We start from the raw sequence: 23,053 nt of genomic DNA, 5'->3' as shown, positions 1-23,053 counted from the left end.
TGTAGTAAAATATGCATAAAAGTGGATTTCTTTTATATATGTGAAGAGGCAGCAGCTATAACTTTCAGTTATTAAATATTATATGCGTCTCCTCACGCTGTATGTATTTAAGGTAATTCTTTAATTTACATTGTAAATTCCTAACAATATACAATTATTGGACACAATGATGTGACTGACCATAGAACAGCAGCATCATCATCGCACATTTTCATCTCAAACAAATCTCGTCTATGATCCAGTCTATGGCAACTGCTGTTGCCTGTCAGTGTTTGTTCCAGTTGCAGTCGATCCAGTAAATTATTTAATATTTACTTTGTCCTAATAAAAAATAAACTACAATTTGTGAAAACATTTTCACGGGGATAGACTCGTTTGTTTTTAATTTTCTATCAGTTCGTTAAGTTCACAATTTGCTAAATCTGTCCCTGGCGTTCTGGTAGGGGGAAACGTGAAACAATATCAAGGCATTGTGTGCATTCTAAATTGTTTGATGTGAGTATACTCGATGATAATTATGTATATTATTCTCTTATATATTTGTAACTCGATTTTTGTGCAAGGCTCACCTTTTTTAAGCACTTGTAGTGCTATATCGGGATTCGAACCCTGAATGTGAACACCGAGACTTACAGTACGAGGCACCTAAACAAACCTAAACAACATGTTTCATTCAATCTTGTATTGTCAATGTCTAGTGTTTTCTATCTGTATCTTTAGATTTAATATGGACCTCAAATTATATAATCAATTTGTCAAGTAAACTTTGCCATTGCTAACTTTTAGTTATTTGAATCCATAATATTATGCCCTTGAAAACAGTACATAATGTTTATAGAAAATCATGCTTGCTTAAAGATGAATTAATCTTGAATTTTTTAAAATATAATATTTCATTAAACCATAAAATACCATTCAATCAACGGTTTTTTTTTTAATTTTCTAAGTCCTGAGTTTTTGGCAAACCCTTTGCTACACTGCAACCCACACCCTTTGTTATTAAACAAACAATGGTCAGAAAGTAGTAAAGGCATAATCCACATTTCTATAACATAATGTTTATAAGTTTTTTCTTCCAAAGTTAATGTTTGCCTGTCAAGAATATCATATATCAGATATTTGTTATCACAACACTTCATTAAATTACAACTTATTGTACTGCAGTAGTTGTTATTCTTTCTGTTAATTTTATTATTATAATAAAAATGTTTACAATCTCAAAAGAAATTATTTTTGTAAGCATTGTGGCAGCAGGCAAAACAATAACAGTTCTGTACAGTTATAACAGAATTAAGTAGTGTAGTCACTTTAGAAGCGTACACTCAAGTATAAAGTATATTTTTTTACCATCTTCATTCTTTTTAATTAAGGCCCAAGTTCACCTGCCAGGGTTGCGGGTCGTTTGATAGAGATACCGTGGCCCTGGTACATAAAAGGCCACAGCTGCTAACCCACAGTGGGGGTCATTTGACGATTTTTGACGTCGTAAAAAAAAAGGGCCCAAGTTCACCGACAACATAAACATCAATTTTTAATAAATAAAAAGTCTTTCAAAGTTAACAGTTATTATATGATAAACTGTCATTTATGGCTTCTGTGAATGTGTGCCGGTAACAAGATATTGTGATCTTTGTAATCAAAAAAATTTTTTTTTGCAGGAGAGAATATAACCCATAATGGCATCCACCACAGTGATAGAAACTGTCACTATAACAAGACCGCTTAAGGTAAGTCCCCTAACTTTTTATTAAAATACTTGAAAATAATTGACTTCGATTCCACAAATTAACTATTTAACACTGGACCTATTTCACCAACAGTTGTTTATGTAATCAATCAATTACCCATAACTTTTTTTACTACAATCTTTTGTGAAACCCTTTCTTGCTTTGGGAAACTATTGTTTTAGGAACATATCAGTCAAATAAAATGTTTATCTTTGAATATTGGAGGTTTAAAAGCGTCTATGAACCAAACAAAATAAAATTCTGTTGCTAGGGAGCTTGTCTGCAACCTCTTCTTTTTCCCGCCAAAAACACAGGCTATGGTAAGAGACAGGTATCTTAAGGATTCTTTGTATTCTTTTTATAAAGTGTTCCTCTGAAAATTAGGACTTTCTGAATTTAACTAATTCAGAAAGTTGATTATTCAATCAAAGTTCATCAAGCTAATTCAGAAGAATTAAAGATTTCTTGTGTCTTCCAAATAAATATGCATCTTACATTTATTTATTTGTTGAACTTCCTCTGAGTTATTCATACAAATGTTAAATACATAAAATGGTCGCTATTATTTATGTTTATTATTTATGCACTGCCTTTGTTGTGAATAATAATAATGCAACCTTGGTTCTTGTGGTTTCCTACTTACAAGTACATGTATTGTTGTTGATCATAATAGTCTGCCTTGTACACTGTCCTATGCCCTAGGTACTTACTACTTGTATGTATCATGTATATTATATACTGGATTATAGTAATTTAACATCTGCCATACAGACAGAATTGTGTTGCTGGGGAGTTTGTTCCACTTCTTCTTCCCGGCAAAAACACATAGGAAGTGGTGAGGGGCGGGCATTTTGTTGGGCTGTCTTTTGTAGATTTGACGTTCAAAAAGTGCTGATTTTTAGCCTACTTTGAATAAATGACTTTTGATTTTGATTTTTGCTTGCAGTTTCACTGGCATTGCCAACCGTAACTTCCTGCAAAGGTTTAAGAATAACAATAATATATCTGATATACATATAAAAGGTAGGTTATATGTTATTCTGACATACAAAGCTGTATTACTTACTGCCCAGTTTAATCAATATCTCCCTATACATACATACATCCTTACAAGCTTTCCTATTTTAGCAGCAAAACCTCCTCTGATATTTCATTATAAAATGATTGCTGATATTTTTTTTATGTAGTTATTATGAGTAAGTATGGGTGTTACGTTTATAATCTGAGTCATGCTCGTACAGTCACAGTTACGCCGTCGACGCTGATGACGGTGGTTACCCCTTCCTTTGTCAAAATATGTTACGCAATAAAGAACAGCTGGATGCTGGCGTGAAATCTTGATTTTTATGTACATATTTATTTATCTTGAATGCATATCGCTATGATATACTTAAATAATGTAGATTGTAGTTATGTCTTTACATACAGATTCCAGAACTAACTATCACTCCATTTGTCTCTCTTTCCTAATGTTTCAGTGTTCTAGTTTCATGGCTAGGGCAACCCAAAAAAAGACATACGGGTACGATTAGTTTTATGGGATGTTGGACTTTACACGCCAAACTTTTGGCAGTAACCAAAACTACGGTTAAACTGATAAAACAGACACACAAGCAATACATAAGTTCTCGTCAGTTATTAACTACACACAAATTTATCATCACTATAAACAAATAGTAACTAGTCTGCAATGCACATACGTACGTGTACACGCATTGCAAAGAAAGAAACAAAGTGGATTATTTTCCTGCCCTTTGTTTATTAAATATTCACCATCCTTGATCCAATTTAAAAAACCTTTACCCGACATTTCTATGTGAACCCCCGCAAGTGCGCGAAGCCTCCTATTGGATTAGTTCGCGTCGTTTGTGTACTGTTAGTAAAGATTGGTATCGTGATGCAAACGCACGGGAACTTGACAGCGAGCTACTTGTGGCAGCCGGGCGAGTTTGCACGCCGGATGCTAGGAGAGCGGCCGTCGCCCGTCCCACCGACGAGGGAGCTGTGGCCTCCTCCGCAACAACCGTTGAGCATTAGCACCCTACATATCGCGTATTTGCAAGATGAGCCATTACCAAGGCGAGCAGCTACACTACCTTGTCAAACTTTCCCAGCAACAATTCACTCCGAACATGAATACAGCAGGCCACGAGTGTGTACCGTTGGAACGAATACCGAACCACCACCGACAATACTCACCAGGATGAGGCAGCTCATGAAACGCCAAGACGACGAGCACGACAAAACGATTGTCGCAAGCTGTCCACCAACCGGACGTTTGACTGCCGTACCTAGGGAAACCACTTTCGATATCAAAGACGATGAAAATTCGGCACGGCGTGCACTTAATGGAATAAAGAAGGCTATATCAGGAATGAAATATCGAGTGGCTCCAGGATCCGAAGCTGTAGACAGCCCTAAAATTGTTTATCACGTGCCTAAGCCCGGAGACAGAATGACTACGACATTTGGAGCCGAAGAAAATAAACGCAGGTGGTGTAAACTGCCGTCACGTACATCGTGTTCCCGTCGGCTACGAGCTTTCAGTGAGTGGTGCAGACATCGCCCTCGACGTCCTCCCAGACGGCAACCCCAGCCACCTCGACTACAAATCACGCAGGTGTGATGATGAAGAACACTCGTAGCCGAATAATGAGCGTAATTCGCTAAGTGCTTTGTTGTGTCAAAAATTATTCAGTCAAATTAATCAAATTATTACAACTGACAATAAAACGAACGTGGTATTGAACGCTAAGCGAACATTGTGTACGTTTGTAGAAAGATAGAGTTTTAAGTAGAGTTTTTGGCTAATAAATGTGTTTCCATAATCTGTGTTTTGTTGGCGCACGGGCGGGCGGGTGGATGCAAGAGGGTTTGGGAAGGCTGGGCGGGCGGGCGGCAGTCCCGTGTTAGGCGCCGCGCCGCCCGGTCTTACCGCCCGATTACAAAATCCCGCCCTAACGGTCTACCACGTACCAGCCGATTATATCCTAAAGCAAATCCCATTATACCGTAAATTGTGGTTCAATCAAAAAGTTTCACCAACTGAATGTGGTAATTAAGTACAAGGTGCTGTTTTATGTGAAGGCACAAAACCAGCGCGACCCAATGCGCAAACCTCACCAATGATACCGAAAACTAGGACGAAAAAAATGTTTAACCTTTTTTGTGTAGTTATTGAATTCTTTACGAAGTAATTAAACGTGATCATGTTTTAACTGAGAACTAGGTATTGCCAATAAAAGGAATATTGTTATTGTTGCAGCCAAATTATGGAATGCTTAATTACGCTATTTGCGTTGAGGGTTTAAGCTCGGATATCATGTTATCCTTCTGCATTCTTTTTAATGCTTCGATCTATAATAAATATTTTTATTAATTGTCTAATAGAAATAATTTTTTGATGATTATTGTGTATGTATTCAGTAAGGTTTGTAGCTGTCGCTGCCCAATGAACAGTGCCAAAACATTATTACAATGGTACATTAACAAAAATTATGTCCAAAAATACATGACATGTCTCTCTGGAAACCAAAAGTTTTGATTCACTACCTAGTAAAAGTAGGTAAATTAAACCAGTTCTTTAAATTGAAACAATTTCAGAAAGAACTGTGTCGACGATGTGAAAGTCATACAATATTTTCGATAATAGTACCTACTTGTGATAATATAATTTTAACACATCTTAGCCATTTTTGAAAGAACTTGTATATTCGGGTTCCAACTGAAATTGATGACCAGCTCAATTTGAAGTTCAAAATCGAAAATTGTTATTTTGGAGCAAGTGGAAGCGATCAATTTAACGACATAACGAGATTATCTATTTAATCTCTTAAACCATGTCCATTTAATTTTAACTAGTTTGATTCCCTTGGCTTGATTTGAAGTCTTAAAGTTAAATTCTAGCGCCTCTAGATTGTTGCTCTGTTATATCCAAATGCAATTATATTATCTTAATACATACCTTCGATAGTCGCTAATTATTTATCAGTTTTTTTTTATTTTACGCCGACACAGCTAGAGCGAAATTTTAAAGCGACTGAGACATGTCCAAGATTTTAGACAGCAATATTGATCCTTGAAAAAGAGTCTGCTCTTAAAACAATTGCAGATGAGAACAACGATGGAACTCCATGGAATCTCCTTCAAAAAAGTGAACTCATTAACCAGCTTCTCTTCTAAACCGCATCATTCAATAAAATTGCATCTTGTTCTCCTGTTTTAGAGTTTCTGATGCTAGACACACGTTAAACTTATAACATTCTTCCCATTCCTTCTTGGGGATAACATTTAAATAAACAACGACTTGACGAGTTGTCGATTTAATAAAACTTAAACGGCTCCAATTATTTTCATAAATACGATTTTTCAATCATCTTATGCAACTGTATTCAAAGGCCACAGTACTTTCACGTTTTTGGAGATCACTTTTAAATCGAAAGGTTATGATGACTCATCGTCTCCTAAATAATTACAGAATATTACTAGTCGATTCAAAAGGGGCCCATATATTCAGAGTATTTATTGTTTCTTCATTTCCTGTGCAGTGTAACCTACAAACAAAATTAACATTTTTCTTAGACAATGAATATTTATCCCTCCATGTTGGGTTTGAAGAATGTAAATAAACGCAGCTTTACTTTTGTAGTTATGATAGCTCCAGTTTATTTTATAATTGCTATTTTTAGATGACGAGCCACTTGTTTCTTGTTCATCACGTACAATAAGAGCGCGTGTATAATAAATTAATTATGTACTTTATCAATATTGTCCTACATTTGCGTACAAAGCCGTCAAAGCTATCTTAAAGCTGATTGGCGCGAATATGCGATGATGCCGTTTTTAATTAAATTGCGTTGGGTTAATTGAGTTTAGGAGCTAAATTACAGATATATGGTCCCTACTAATTTTGAAAATATCTTGAACATACCTACATAGATGTCATGCAGGTGTGCATACTTTGTATAGATTTCACTTCCGCGAATGATTCAATTTCTTGAGGTATTTTGTTGCAATGAGTCAAGGTAAAGCGTTTTGATAGAACGCTTGCATAATACTTATTTTGAATACACATGTTATTGTGTGTAAGGACACTCAAATACGTAGTACAAGTGAACTGTATATTGAGAGTTTACTTAACACCTCTGTGTATTATTGCCGACGTTATGACGTTACAAGAAATGTAGCTTATTATGTCAAAATGATTACTTAGAAAATCGTATGAAAGCTTAAACTCTTTAAAAACTTTATTGGACATTTGATTTTTAATATAGCATCTATTAGATCTTACCGACCAAGCGATGTTTATAAACAAAATGATAATCAAAAAGAGCATGTTATAGGACACTGAAGACTTCATAATCGTGTGACAACTTATAAGAAATCCACGACATACTAGCTTCCTCCAGTTTCATCCCCTTCCTGAGGGAACTACTTCCCGCACAGATAGAAAGTCTAAAGCCTATATTATGTTAAGAATCCTCAAAATCCGTTCGATGTTGACGCGAGAAGGAAAAAGTAACAAACATACAAAATTTCGATTCTGTAATGTTAGTGTTAATGTCTATGTTTCCATATTTAACTAAATCCTAAGATACAGTAGGGTATTGGATGTTTTTGTCCACCGCTGCTGTCGATTACGGGTGACCCCATTCGCCACACTCTTTCCCCTAAAGCGCAGGGTTGTGGGTGTTGTGACCTATATACAGACGAACCGATGTGGAACTAAATAATCACGAATAGTGCTAATGATGATGGAAATCGTCAGGTAAAAAGGATTGCGTACAATACTTTTTAGGGTTCCGTACCTCGAAAGGAAAAAACGGAACCCTTATAGGATCACTTTGTTGTCCGTCTGTCTGTCTGTCTGTCTGTCTGTCTGTCTGTCTGTCAAGACCCTTTATCTTAAGAACGCGTGGACGTATCAAGCTGAAATTCACATGAAATACTCGGGTTTATTGTCCCTTTAGGCTGTGAAAATATCAAGCTTCTAAGCCAAGCCAATCAAAAGATACAACCGATTATGTCGATATTTTCAACAAATTCTCGACACTCGCAAAGGAATCAAAACCTACAGGGTACTTCCCGTAAACTCAGAATCTTGAAATTTGGCATGAAGCATTGTTATATAATGCAAATATAGGAAAAATTGCGAAAATCTCATTTTTTTTGTTATACAATATAATAAAAATATTTTACTAAAATAAAACTTACTACCTTATTTCTCACGAACGAATAAAGGTACCAAATTGAAATTTATACCAAATACCTAGGTCTATTGTCCCTTTAAGCAATGAAAAAATCTAACTTCTAAGTTAACGCGATCAAAAGATACAGCAGTTTTACCGACACCTTAGACGAATTTCCGTCACACGCTAGGGAATCAAAACCTACAAGGTACTTCCCGTGAACTCAGAATCTTAAAATTCGGCACGAAGCAACGTTATATAGTACAGATAAAGGAAAAATTGCGAAAATGATAAATTTGAAGTTACATAAAATATTAAAATATTATTTTTGCTTACATGACATAAAATATTTTTTTTCATAATTATAAACTTACTACCTACCCTTTTTCACATGAACGCGTAGAGATATTAAAGTTTTGAATAAAAAGTGAAATTCATATCAAACACTTCTTAAATATAATGGCCTCTAAACTGTGAAAAATTTTAAATCATTCAAAGGTCATTGGGCACCTTAGTATGAAAACCATACCCACGGCGGATACGAACGAAATATAGCACAGTATAATGATAAAGGCTCTGATTTACTATGGCATTAGTCGCATCAATGTGAACCATGGGAATCTAGAGAAAATCAGGTGTAAACATCAAATATTTTCCTCATTTCAATGGGGAATTTAAACGACCAAGTTTGACGGATTTGAGAAATCATTTCTTTGTAGTGAAAGAGTATACTCGCCGTTTATTTCCATTGTCATCAGGTCAGGATCTGATGATGGAAATCCTGAGAAATCGAGAGCAACTATCAGAAAGGACGAGACGTGAGAAAGTCGAGAGAACTCGGTATGTTTTAGTTACGTCGTGTTTGGGCTTATATTATTCGTATTGACGAGAACCTTTCACAAAAGTTAAAAATAAAAACTTTTTACAAAAAAAAAAAACAACTTCTAAAACAACAAGAAAACTGTTTATATGCATCGGTCTAGATCTCGGTGGTTAAATAAATATAGATGCATCCTCTAGACACCGACTTCTAGACCGATGCACCTAACATCTTTTTAATTTCTTTCTTGCTTTTGTTTTCTTGTTGCTTTTTTATATGTTTGAAGTTGGATTTGTTTGTAAAATGCTACAAAATAAAATAATGCCGACTTTATAAAACAAAGAAAGGGACAGAATTACACTTTTGTCAGGGCTCTAGAAACGTAAAGCCAGCAGCGCCGAATCCTACTCTCTAGAAGTCGTTGTTACAATTCGACAGCTACAAGTCGTCAGGCGGTTTCGAAAAAAACCTGAAACTGGGGCTCTTTAGGTGATTAATCCCTCAAAAATAAAAGATCCCATTCCTGAAATGGCTGCTTTAACCCAAGTTAGTAGTGAATTCTCATCACCTAAAATAAAATAAGCTCCAACACAAGGTTACGTTATAAATTGTAAAGGAGTTCCCATAACTATATCTGATCTTAGCTGTCGATCCCACAATGGCAGTCAAACCTATCTTTGTGGAAAGTCTTCGCCAATACGAATAAAATAAGCCTAAACACGTGGTAGTTGCAACATACCGTTCGGGAGTTCCCTTGACTCTCTGTAGTCTCCATAATCAAATCAGCTCCAAACCTTCACTGTTTACCAATACCCTCAAAAATACACTCACATGTCTGGTTATGACTCGATGCGTGCCTACAATATTCAAGAGTTGCCCTCGATTTCTCAGGGTTTCCAGATCCTCATCAGATCCTGGTCATCCGGATTGGCACCTTCCTTCTTTATGAAATGTCTTTAACAATAAAAACTAACATTGCAACCTGTACAATCCTCTGAAACTGCTTGTCTTTTATATTTTTCAAACGATCCTGGACATTCGTCTCCATGGAATTTTAATAAAATATTTATATTCAAAGAAACGTCATACCATTCTCCACGATTTAAAACTACTTTGATTCATGTCCGCCACTTTTTACAAAGCGGGTCAGATATGCCCCATGACCTTTAAGACATAATTAGTTATTTTCAATCAGATTTCTGAATGATGACTATAAAATGTTGTATATAAATAACTTCAATAAAATAACTTTTACAAGGTACTGGCCTACTATTTTAGTTATATTATAAAATAAAAAATATTAACTACTTTGACTCTCACGAAATTACCATAACTATGATTGTTCTAAACTGAACGGTTGGCGCGAAACTCACTTTTTATCTATACAGCATTTGTACGGAACCCTCGGTGCGCGAGTCCGACTCGCACTTGGCCGGTTTATTCTCACGATGTTTTTAAATCATCATTGAACAGAATTGGATCAATATTCTGTTCTTAAATAGAAGACTGCAGAAGGACATGTGATACTTTTATTCAGCTTCATGAAGGATCCCTTATATAACTCAGGGCTAATATCTACATAATTATTATAAGGGTTCGGCTTGCCCGCCAACCGCTTGAACTCATTTATCAGCACTTGGCGGGCTTTCCGATCCCTTTCAATTCTTTTTGTGGACACAATCAATCACCTTTCAATCAGTAGTTTACTTAACCGCAGGGAACAGGACGATTTTTCTGCATTGTGTCTCCAACTAAATGACAGTTATTGATCACGTTGTAGGCTTAGCTAGGTACCATCTTTTGCTAAAAAATTGCGGCTGGGAACTGATAATTTGGGATAGCTGTTTAAGTGCAATCTTTTAAACTATTTAGGATCGGTAAACATTTTTCAAATTTTGTTTTGCATTGAAAGCAATTAGTACTCGTAAAATTCAACGTTTTGGAAGGCTGATGTTGTGATCAACTGTGATAAATTGTCGTTGGAAGTGCAATCAGTTGTACATTAGTGGTAGTGGTGTGATGTGTTGAGTTGTGCGCGGCTTCGCGTGGTGTGGTGGCGGGCCGGTAGCGAGCGCATGCAGGGGCGCGCGGGCGCAGGCCCGGGCGGGCTCCGCTCAAACCCGCGCGCCCTCCCGCCGCCAGTCCTACCGCCACCGCCGCAGTTCGCCACTGACCAAGACGAGATGCCTGCCAATCAAATTGCACAGGTTCCAATTATTTACAAATTACAACGCGCTTCTCCTAAAACGATATGTAACTTGGATAACTCAGTTTTTAACAATTATAGTTCGGCCATTCAGAGAATGCGTTCCTGACACGTCGCGATTGAACTGACGACGTAACTTTGCAATGGCGTTGCAGTTACGATAAAAATATTTTTGCTGGTTGTTTACCGTTTTAACAATTGAGGAGCATTAAAACAACATTATTATATCAATAATCAATGAATGTATATAGTTACGTCGTCAGTTCAATCGCGACGTGTCAGGAACGCATTCTCTGAATGGCCGAACTATACCTTCTCTTCCATGCCAAACTCGGACATGCCAACCATAAAATGTTTATCTTAATTCTTTAGGGTTTCGGTCATAGCGCAAGTAAAATTGAAAATCAGATCTGTGGAAAGTCAGAGATACCACGTTAACCACGTTAGATATTTTCAAATGCAACTTGTTGAAGTTTATTTTGTGGATATTAATTGAAGCGTAAGCGTAAACATTACTAAAGGTCTTCAACCCTTCGATGTAATTTAAAACCTTTTCGATTTAAACCCTGACCCAGAAATCAGTAACATTTGGGGTGGTATAGTAACGTTATATGCTACGTAACAGGTATACAAATGAACGTCACCAACTGCGTATTGAAGTGGCGAGTACTAAGAGCAACTGAACCAGATTGGTTTGCTTTGTACTGCATATGAGAACGGAAATTGGATTTTCGATCCCCCACTTTAAACTGCAAGTGATGTCTGCGTTTACGTGTAGTACTTATTGGTAGGTTAACTTTTACAAGCTTTTATTTAACTTTCCTTGTTTGTTAAGTTATATTAAAATTATTATTGAAGTCTGAATTGGAAAAGGGTTATAGGCCTACCTTAAATAAAAAGGTCACTTTGAAATGATAATATACCAACGGGAGTCTTTATGGAAATAAGCTTAATCTATGAAATTGAATGACTTCATTTGTTTTGTTCTCCCCCCTTTCAAATGACCAGGGTCTCGGCCGCTTTATAATTCAATGAATGAAATACCTTTTAATGACAGATGCTTCCGCTTGCATTGAAGAGTTGATTAATGGACAATTTTGACCCCCTTTTGTTAGACATCATTTTGTAAAGGCACATTTCAACCGACCTCATTAATTTTGACAAAGGCCATGAAGTAAGTATAAGCAAATACTGTAAATATAGGAATAGATTTTTGGTATAATTATTTTATTTTTGGGCTACATAGTAAAAATGAATGTACAAAACTAGTTTCATAAAAATAAAAAGTAAAGGGTGCTGAAATGCCAAGGTATCGTATGCATTTCGTACTTAGTCATAATACACTTGAGGCAATAGAGGAGCTATAAGGAGCGTCACGTGAAGTGTGCTTGGGGAGTCCAAGAGGCGGATCGTCGCCGTCTCTAACAGCTGATGGCGGTCCCCGCGGCCCCGAGCGCCGCCGTCGGGGACTGCGATCGATGACCGCACCCCGCGCTCCCCCCTCACCTCTAGACACCGTCGGACGGGTGCGTCTCACTTTCCCGCTTTTCTTTCCTTTGAATATAGGTAGGTGTACCTACTTTAACGCACACCCATGCCGCGTGTTTTGACTTCTATTTATTGCGTCTCATTTGAGCCGCTTGTGATGGATGATAATCTATTTTCATTGGTAAATAATTACAGTGGAATTATTTTTCCAATGACTAATAGTGTTTGCTATAGTACTTTACAGCTTTATTTCACTCGTGTAGACTTTGACTATGGGGAAAATTCATTTCTAATTGTAAATGTTTGGGGTGCAACAAGGAGAGATTTAAGAATAATATTTTATTGTATAGGTACATTGTGTTAAAAAGTGCTTATATACAAAAATACAAAATACAAAAATACCAATACAAAATATTTATTTCTTCAATAAGTAGTTTACAATCAGTATGTGATTGGAGCCTACTTTTAAGCAAATAATGCTTGTATTAGTAGACTCCTTATATACTGCTTATCTATCGAGTATGTCTACAATATAATATGCTTGTTAAAAATTATTACCTACTTATACTCTTAGGCCATATGAGTTATTATTTTTTTCTCCTGAATGAGTCGGTTGGCTCCAAAATTAAGTTTTGGAAGATATAACTTGATATTAAAATTATAAAAAAAAAACATTCGATAACGCCTAGGTCAGTGGTAAAAGATCAGTTAGTTAAAACCAAGCAGAGCATTATTATCTCAAGTTTAGTAAAAACTTGATAGGCTTATTGGAACAGAAATAATTACATATGTATACTTAGTAAAAAATCGCTTCTAATTGTGAATCTTCCCATAAGTAGAAGCGAAAGACAGTGCTGTTCAGCTGTCATGTTTGATGGTACAACGCTTCATCATTATTATTGCCATCCTCTTCTCATTACGAAAGTTCGTCACGACACGATTCACTGAGTCTATTGCAAGCCTTTAAATCCTGTCTTACTTCTAGAAAACCCGATCAAGGCGACGATATTTTGAATGACAACGTTCAAATATTTCGTTCCAGGTGATCGCGCTAATATGCGGTTTGCTGGTGGTGATCCTGATGGTGTTAGGACTGGCGTCGGCCGACTGGCTGATGGCAGCGGGGTGGAGGCAAGGCCTGTTCATGCACTGCATAGACCCTGAGGCGCCCACGCCGCTGCCTTTCGACATTACTGCACAACCCGGCTGCTATGCTGCAAGACCCGCGCCATATATTAAGTAAGTTAATGTCAGTTCTGCTCCTGATCTCTCTCCGGTTGTGTCTGATTTTCGTCCCATCGATCTATGGAAGTGAAGGAATAGGGAATCCTTAGGTACATGCGAACAGCTGCTGTGGCTGACAATCGGTTTGGTAGCTTTTTAAGTTTATGCAATCAATGCTAAGCCTGTACAAAAGGCATGAACTCAGCCAAGATTTGAAAGACTGCAATCCTGTGTATTTGTCACGTTATTCAGGCTCCTATTTCGAAATGCGATTGCTCCTCTACTTTTGATTACTGTTTGATATTCCAAGTTTGATAGCGAAATACAGCTCAAAGGGCTACAGAATTAATGTTTAGTGAGATTATTGAATTCTTGATTTCAGGAGTTATAAATATGTTAATATTTTTATGGGGACATAAAATAATGTTTATTGGATTGAATTCGGCTATATTGCGCAGCTTGACAAGATTTACAAGAAGACCAGAGTAATGACTATGATTTGATATAATATTCATGATAGTTCTTAATCCTATCGCTAATGGCTTGATGGCAGGCGAAACTAAAGCACTTCCATAAATCAATACCAGTAAATATACCTGTCACATGAATTCAATATAATGTCAATAAATGGAAAAACGGGAGTAGTAGTAGAAGTGCTTTTACAGGTAATATTTTGGAGGGTTTCTGATGTGTATGCGTGCGTTATCTGTGCGTGCCGCAACTGTCAACTGTCAGTGAGATGTTAAGGCGGGCTGTCACAAAATAAAGGAGCATCGTGCCATGCAACCATAGAAAGTCGTATTATTTGAATCGACAGATCACTGGCGACGAGGATGGCGAATGTAATTGGTGTTCTTTGCAGTTTTGACCACGACGCCCAAGACTGGCGTATTTTCAAAGGTCGGCTGGAACAATTCATCAAACTGAATGCCATAAAAAGTGAAAGCAAGAGTGCCTTACTTCTTACCCATCTGTCGGATAATAGCTACCGCCTGGCTAGAAACCTTCTCCACCCGGCCGTGCTCGAGGAGGTTGCCTTCGAAGACCTCGTGAAAAAATTGGACCAGCATTTCACGCCGAAACGATGCACTTTCGCCGATAGAGAGAAGTTCTATGAGGCAAAGAAATCTGAGGGTGAGAGCGTCGAAGAATGGGCGGCGCGTGTGAGAGGCTTAGCCGTTGACTGTGAGTTTGGAGAAGCATTGGATATGATGCTGAGAGATCGTTTTATACTCGGGCTTGCACCGTGTCGGGAACGTGACCGGCTTTTTGAAGAGAATGCCAGCAAACTCACTTTTGCTAAGGCGTTGGAGGTAGCTCAACAGGCTGCGTACGCGAGATTGGCTCGATCCAAGGCACCTGCAGCATCGGATTCGGCGGCAAGCATCGTCAAGGCCACGCAGATTAAGGAGGAACCTGTGTACCGACTCAGCGGACAGCGTGCGCGTGGCGGGTCTGCCGCAGCGCCCGCGCCCGCCCGCAGCTCGGACAATAGTTCCGGGGAGGTTCGTCGGTGCATGGTGTGCGGCTTCAAGAGTCATGATGCAGAGAAGTGTCGTTTTAAGAATTACCGGTGCCAGGTTTGCAACACAGTAGGTCATTTGAAGAAAATGTGCACTAAAAGGAAGGGTGAACCTCGCCTGAACTGCTTAAATACTGAAGCTGACTCAAGTGATTGCGAGGAATGTGAAGTGTATTCTTTAAGGTATGTTAGTAAATCACCAATAATTATTAATGTACAAATTGACTCGATGAGAATAGATATGGAGTTAGATTCGGGGTCGGGAGCTACTGTAATACCTGAAACATTGTATATAAAATATTTTTCTGATCGTCTTTTAACAAAATGCAACATGAAAATGTGTCTCTACAATGGCCATAAAATCTCTCTCTTGGGATATTTCTTAGGCCAAATAACATATTTAAATTGTACTCATGATATTAAAATATTTGTTTTGTCAAATGGAGGCCCACCGTTGCTCGGACGAGATTTTATGTCAAAGTTTAGAATGTATTTTACCACAGAAATTAATAAAATCCAGGATGTACCTGAGCCTGACACAAAAGAGGTGCAGCAACTTTTGTCTAAATACTCCAATCTATTTACTGAGGGATTAGGTAGGTTCAATAAATTTAAAGTGAAACTTGTGTTAAAAAAAGATGCACATCCAAAGTGTTTAAAACCGCGTTCTGTACCTTTCGCCTTAAAGAAAAAAGTGGAAGAGGAGATAGATAGACTGGTAGGTTTAAGCATACTACAACCGGTTCAGTTCTCTAAATACGGAACTCCGATAGTGCCGGTACTGAAAGAAAATGGAACTGTTAAAATTGCTGGTGACTATTCAATAACACTAAATAAAGATCTAGAAATAGACAAATATCCAATGCCTAGAATAGAAGAGGTTTTTGCTAAATTGGGTGGAGGGGAGTGTTATAGTAAAATTGATCTTAGTAACGCTTATAATCAATTTGTTCTTGAGGAATCGTCACAAGACTTGACCACGATAAGTACTTCTAAAGGTTATTTCAAATACACCCGACTTGTGTATGGCCTAGCAAACGCTCCCGCAATTTTTCAAAGGGCAATGGAATCTCTATTAATTGGCATAGAAGGTGTTAGCATATGGTTAGATGACGTTTGTGTAACTGCACCAACTAGGGAATTGCATTTCAGCAGGCTAAATGAAGTACTGAACAGAATGGAAGATGCCGGTTTAAAATTAAACAAAGAGAAATGTAGTTTTTTGCAGAATAGTGTCACCTATTTAGGCTACGTTATAGATAAACATGGGTTACGAACGTGTCCTTCAAAAACGGAGGCTATAAAAAACGCACCACGGCCAACGAATGTCACAGAAGTTAAGCGATTTATAGGATTAATTAATTATTATCGTAGCTTTATACCGAACGCGTCAGCTAAGTTGCACCCGCTGCATGAATTACTGCGTAAAGGCGCACAATGGCAGTGGGGCGAACGCCATGAACGCGCATTCAATAGGGTTAAAATCGAGCTATCATCAGAAAGGGTACTAGCTCACTTCGATCCAACAGCGCAGTTGGTGTTGACAGTAGACGCGGGGCCGGCCGGCCTGGGAGCTGTGCTCGCACAGCGCGACAGCGAGAGCCCGCACGCCGAGCGACCGCTGGCGTTCGCTTCAAGGTCATTGTCCACAAGTGAGAGAAACTATAGTCAAATTCAGAAGGAGGCGACAGCCATTATTTTTGGTGTCAAATATTTTCATCAATATCTGTATGGACGTCAGGAACCTTTTGTACTTAGGACTGACCACCGACCTTTACTTTCGATATTTGGCAAGAAAATAGGTATATCTGTGATGGCAGCATCGAGATTACAGCGTTATGCGATTATATTGTCAGCATACAATTATAACGTCCAATATATAAAAAGTGAACATAATGTCGCAGCAGATTATTTGTCGCGTGCGCCTTTACCGGAAGCGAATGGCGAAACTGAAGATCTATCTTTCCTAAATTTCTTAGACGCTAACATCGCGCCACTAACTTTTAATGATATTAAAACCGAAACCGGTAAAGACGACGTTTTACAAACGGTGATTAAATATGTTCAGAACGGCTGGCCGCGTAAAATGAACTGTAAAAATATTTTGCCATATTTTAATTGCAAAACGGATTTAGAGGTCGAGAATGGTTGTATTTTCAGAGGTCACAGAATAGTCATTCCGGCAGTCTACCGAGGTAGGTTGTTAAGAGAATTACATGCGGGTCATTTCGGCGTAGTTAAAACTAAGAGTGCAGCTCGTAGTCGATTTTGGTGGCCCTCGATTGATAAGGATATAGAGGAATGGGTGGGCGCTTGCCACACGTGCGCCGGCACTCGCGCAGCGCCGCCGCGAGCGCCTCCCTTGAGCTGGCCGCGTGACGGCGCTCCGTGGCGCCGTTTGCACATTGACTACATGAGTATAAACCAGCAGGACTATTTGATCGTAGTAGATTCATATAGCAAGTGGTTGGAGTGTTTACACATGAGTTGCGGTACTTCGACACGGGCGCTCATAACAAAATTGAAAGAATTGTTTTCAAGATTTGGTATACCTAATGTCATAGTTTCAGATAATGATGTAAAAATTAAGTCGATCGAATTTAAGAAATTTTGCGAAGTGAACGGAATCCGATATGTGACATCTCCAATTTATCATCCTTGTAGTAACGGACAGGCAGAAAATTCTGTAAAAACATGCAAGAAAATGATAAAATGCATCATTAGCGATAACAATTCTCAAAATGTAATTAACGAAAAATTATTAGGATTTTTATTTGAATATCGCACGACACAACATTGTGCAACGGGCGAATGCCCAGCAAAGCTTATGTTTGGTCGAAACATAACATCTAGATTGGACTTAGTGCTCAAAGATAATTATAATTATGAAACAAACAATGACAATTTAAAAACAAAAAGTAAAATTAGCATTGGGGATAGAGTATGGGTTAAATGGTATATAGCTAGAAAGGAAATATGGACTTTAGGTAAAATAATTAAACAAATTGGTAATCGGATGTTCGAGATATTCGTTGAAAACTACAATGTTAACTGTAAGAGGCATATTGATCAACTGAGAAAATATACAGGTGCGCGCGAGACGAACGGCTCGCGTGCTGATGTCGTGAGCCCCTCGCAGTCACCACCGCCGCCGCTCCTGCGCTCGCCCTCGCCAAAAAGGGGGCCACAGTCGCCACCAACAGTACCGTATGATAAGGAACAGCAAACTATACACGCCGAGGAACATGATAGTGGGGAGGAGGATGAGTGGGCTGAGGCTCAGGACACAGCCGTTGATGATGAGCAAAATAATTGTCCTATCATTGAATCAACAAGGTCTGCAAGGCCCATTCGTAGTTGTAGGCGTAAGATTGATTATAAACTTTTAAATGGATAAGTTACCGCGCATTAGGTGAGGCAGGTACAGGCCGTTTAGCGTACTTAGACTAAGTATATATACCTATATCTATTGCTATAACTACTGTGTGTGTGTCAATTATTAATAAGGAAATAGTTAAGTTTTAGTATTAAGCCTTATTAGTTTCACTTATTGTTAAAAAAAAAATGTAACTTTGATAATAGTGTCGGAGGAGTGATGTGTATGCGTGCGTTATCTGTGCGTGCCGCAACTGTCAACTGTCAGTGAGATGTTAAGGCGGGCTGTCACAAAATAAAGGAGCATCGTGCCATGCAACCATAGAAAGTCGTATTATTTGAATCGACAGATCAGTTTCGCATCCGAGCAGTTTTTTTAGAAGCAACGTAAACGACTCCGGTACGGGTCTTACCTTTGCATTTGTACTAGAGTAACATCCATGTAAAAACAATAACGATACTGTCTATTATGTAGTATATTCAGTTGCATCCGCTACCTTTTTATACTTTTTAAGTCGACCTCATCATATTTAGGAAAAGCTGCAGCATATTATGACGATCAGCTTTTATTTGTAAACTAGCGACCCACCCCGGCTTCGCACGGGATAATAGAGGTAGTATTTCCCCACTATTTAATGTATGTTATTATGCATATAAACCTTCTTTTTTAATCACTCTATCAATTAAAAAGAAACCGAAGATTTAAGCTTACATAGGGGTAGAAAAGCGACTTTGTTTTATACTATGTAGTGATGCGAATTTTCTAGAAAGATGTTCCTATGCTTGAAGTTCCAGCATTTGTTGTAACCAGCTGGTTGTTTCGCAGGGCGGCGGCGGGTCTGTGCGTGGCGACGTTAGCGGCGGACGTGTGCGGCGCGTTGCTGACAGGGCTCGGCCTGCGCTCCGCCGACCACAGGACCAAGTTCCGATATTATCGGTTCGCGGTACTCGCCATGTCGCTAGCATGTAAGTATATAACTTAGCCCGGCAGTACCTACACGGACCCCTTGAAGCAGTAGGGGGCGACAGCTTCAAGCTGTCGACCGCCCGAATCAGTTGCAACTGCTCGAGCGGTTCGTGTATGTGCGTTTGAGTTTCAATGCGTACTCGTACCTCGACGGCGAGGTTAAAGATGATTCGGTTTGTATTTGTACTTCCTAATCGTACTAGTTTCCCTTGAACTCATCGCCCAGGTTTTTGCCCCTTATACATATACCCTGCCGCTGACTCACTGATAACGGACGAAAAAAAGTCATTCATTCAATCATACTTAACAAAGGTGATGTAACTAAATTATCATGTGTCCATAATTTTTGCACTGCCAATGTTAAAACTGCCCAATTTCTTATTAATTCTGATTATTATTCTTGCTCCCCTCGAGTAAGCTGCAGGTTTAATCTCTTGATAATCCGTAGTCACAGAGTTTTCTCAAATCGTAAATTGTACTTTTGATTATTGATTGAAATATGATAATTAATGAATCTCCTTTTTTCCAGTAATGTGCATTTTAATAGCATTAGTCATCTACCCAGTCTGCTTCGCTGCGGAGCTAAATCTGGGTGAGTGAATATTTTATTTCTTTTTTAAATGCTTCCCCATAATTTATTATTGACAGACTGTTTATTTTCCTTTAACCTATAACCTCCTCTAGGTTAATACTAGCAAAATCCTTGGTTTCAAAAAGCAAGGTTTCCTTATCCTATGGGTCCTCGTTGGACCATGTTTACGAAGCGTTCGTATAGCCATGTGTTATTAAAAGGAATCGTTTGTGTGGTACAGGCAATAGGTCGGTGTGGGAGTTCGGGTGGGCGTACGGCGTGGGCTGGGGCGCCGCCATCTTCCTGTTCGGCGCGGTGGTGCTGCTGCTGTGCGACAAGGAGAGCGAGGAGCTGTACTACAAGGAGCGCAAGGTGGTGGCGGCGGCGCCGGAGCCGCGCCCCTAGGGCCGCGGGCGCCTGCCCGACCTGGTGCCGTGAGGGCGCTAGCGCCCCGCGGCCCGCGCCCGCCGCGCGCTGGCTCTAGTGCCGCCGTCTGATGCAGCCCGCACCACGCGCCCTGACTACTCTTAACTCAAAATATCATAGTACTTGGCCTGATCCAAATTGTTGCTGTCGTATGCGACTCCCGCGAGATGTTTACTATAATACTCAACATATTATTGTAAAGCGATAATAGCATATTGTATCTTGTTTTGGCTACTTCCAGTGTAAGTGCTATGATTGTTTTGTAGACCGTTTAATTTTTGTTTTAATTTACTTAGTAGTTTCTATAGTCTTACCTCGGTTGTTTTATTTTTTCTTTTTATAATTTAGTGGCATTGTGTTGATCTTATTTTGTATCGGTTAGTGCGATAAAACTATAAAGAAGATCTGAAAAACGGACAATTGAATCTACTTAACAAAGTGAAAGTCGCCTTTTCAAGGATATATTTTGTGATTTTTTTTTATTAGTAAGTGTAGCGTGATATGTTTCGGCAGCCGGTTGTCGATCCTCGGCGCAGCTCGCTCCCGCGATGGGCGGAACACATTCAGATATCTGTGTGTACTGGCGTACCTCGAATGTAATCCGTTCCAAAGAGCGCAACTCGTTATTTATTCGCTTTAATTTATTCGTTAAGGTTAAGTTGTGTAGATATGGTTTGGTGAGGTCGTAGGGCTTGTGTTGCATCCGGCGGCGCAGTGCAGCGCGGCCGGGCCCCGGGCAGGCGACCGTTACTGCGGCTTGTGCGGACTCGTGGCGGCCGGCCCTGTGCCCGTCGCCACACCAAGGACTATATACCTACTGAGATATTTAAAGGAATTAAATATATGTTTTTATTAAAGTTACCCTTTAGTATGATACACTTCATATTATTGAAAAACTATTTTATTAATGATTATATAAATAGGAATCATGTCTGTCTATGTACACGGTTCATAATAACTTACTCGAGATTAATTTCTAATTTGTTAGTGATGTCTAGAATCTCGTATTCCTTTTACTATTTCGTGAATCTCGGAATTGAAATTATTTAAAATTATATTTTCTTAATATTTATGCAAAAGTAAAGGAACAATTAATTGACGATTAACTTGATAATTAATAAGTAGCTGTAAATGTGTAAGTTTAATATATGTGGACATTGTTATAATGGCACGCCATGTGTTTATCTAACTTTGTGAAATCAAAACGGTGTTTATAAATATCGAATGTTCTTGGTCTTGGCTTTAATTTCGTGTAATTTTGAGTTGTGTGAGAGAATATTCAAGTGTTATACCTACGTATAGCTTATTTTTTTATTACTCAATCGAAACTGACATTGTATCTTACCTACTTTGTACAGAATCGCTGATTATTCGAATATACTATTTTAAATCCACGAATTTTGCAATTATAAAGCATAATAAAATTATTCATTTAAACGTAAAATGATGCCTCAACCTATTATTTAGTTATAGGATTTTTTATTGTGATAATGAAGCAGCTATTTGTAATCGTTGATGTGATCGATTGAGGCTTTGCATTGTGATTCCATATTGTGAGCGCAGCTTATGCGCTTTGACATAAATAAATTGTCTACGAAGTTTCACTGTTAATAGTAAAAATAAAATTATGCTCCAAACTTCCAATTAAATGTACGTAGCTCACCCGAAACTTCATTCGCGAAGCCCGTTCATTCGCTCTTAGTCACTACTTTATAAGTAACTCGCAAATAATGTCTACTTAAACCTATGAGTAGCATGAAAAATTTCTAAATCTCCTTTACCTAAGTTTCGGTTTCTATACTTTATTGTTTACACACTAAGCTTTACTTTAGAATTATATCAGATTTTTGTTAAGTACAAGGCTAAATTAGATCTTAAGTTTGTGGAAGGCAACTAATGTTGTAATCATCATAAATATCAATAAATCACACTGCCATGAACTCTATGATATAAACTTACATTTTATTTGTAAGTCGTATTAATTTTATTGTAGTTATAATGAATAACATTAAATTATTTAAATTTCCTAACGTAAGTGTACATTTTACATAGAGAAGACAACCCCTTTGTAATTGATATTGAATGACATTAGCTACATAATTTTATGCACCTCCAACGGTACCTTGGACACACTGGTTTATCTTTGCAAAGAAAAATACGAATTTTATTATATCAATAGAATATTCAATAGTCTATAAATGAAATAAGTTTTTTTTAAACAAATGTATAAATTTTACCCATGTAACACTGATCTAAAAGTCCTATGAAATTTTAATTAATTGAATACCTACTCACAGTTGTCCAAGACCATCAGTTAAAATTTTATATTTCCTTAGCCAAATTATGAGTCATATCAAATGAGATTGAATAAAGTAAATAGTACCTAAATATTGTGTATATTATTGTACCCTTCATACCAAAGAATAAACCGCTTAATCTGCATGGAACTTCTGATTTCTCAATTTTCATTATTGATATTAGACTAATATAGTACAGAGGAAATATCGTTATAATAACGTTTAAAGTAAGTCTTTAGGCT

The 23,053-nt window shown here is 38.1% G+C and overlaps 2 protein-coding genes across 4 annotated transcripts; both read left to right on the top strand.

The window, feature by feature from the left end:
- Positions 1-238: 238 nt before the first annotated feature.
- On the top strand, positions 239-22,902 carry LOC124637364 (transmembrane protein 47). 3 transcript variants are annotated; one of them, XM_047173755.1, is made up of 6 exons: positions 239-495; positions 1,659-1,727; positions 13,472-13,668; positions 19,377-19,516; positions 20,047-20,109; positions 20,330-22,902. In XM_047173755.1, exons 2-6 carry the CDS (start codon positions 1,677-1,679, stop codon positions 20,491-20,493), a joined length of 615 nt encoding a protein of 204 aa, XP_047029711.1. In that variant the 5' UTR covers positions 239-495; positions 1,659-1,676; the 3' UTR covers positions 20,494-22,902. The 3 variants fall into 3 exon arrangements, with proteins under 3 accessions (XP_047029711.1, XP_047029712.1, XP_047029713.1); XM_047173756.1 differs by lacking the exons at positions 239-495; positions 1,659-1,727 and adding an exon at positions 3,400-4,347; XM_047173757.1 differs by lacking the exons at positions 239-495; positions 1,659-1,727 and adding an exon at positions 10,206-10,942.
- Positions 13,749-18,874, top strand: LOC124637363. Its single transcript, XM_047173754.1, has 2 exons — positions 13,749-15,358; positions 18,265-18,874. Exons 1-2 carry the CDS (start codon positions 14,487-14,489, stop codon positions 18,293-18,295), a joined length of 903 nt encoding a protein of 300 aa, XP_047029710.1. The 5' UTR covers positions 13,749-14,486; the 3' UTR covers positions 18,296-18,874.
- Positions 22,903-23,053: the final 151 nt, after the last annotated feature.

The sequence above is a fragment of the Helicoverpa zea genome, chromosome 16 (assembly GCF_022581195.2).
Source record: "Helicoverpa zea isolate HzStark_Cry1AcR chromosome 16, ilHelZeax1.1, whole genome shotgun sequence".
Classification (NCBI taxonomy): domain Eukaryota; kingdom Metazoa; phylum Arthropoda; class Insecta; order Lepidoptera; family Noctuidae; genus Helicoverpa; species Helicoverpa zea.
Note: the sequence above shows the minus strand (reverse complement) of the source record. Positions and strands in the feature narration are given on the sequence as shown.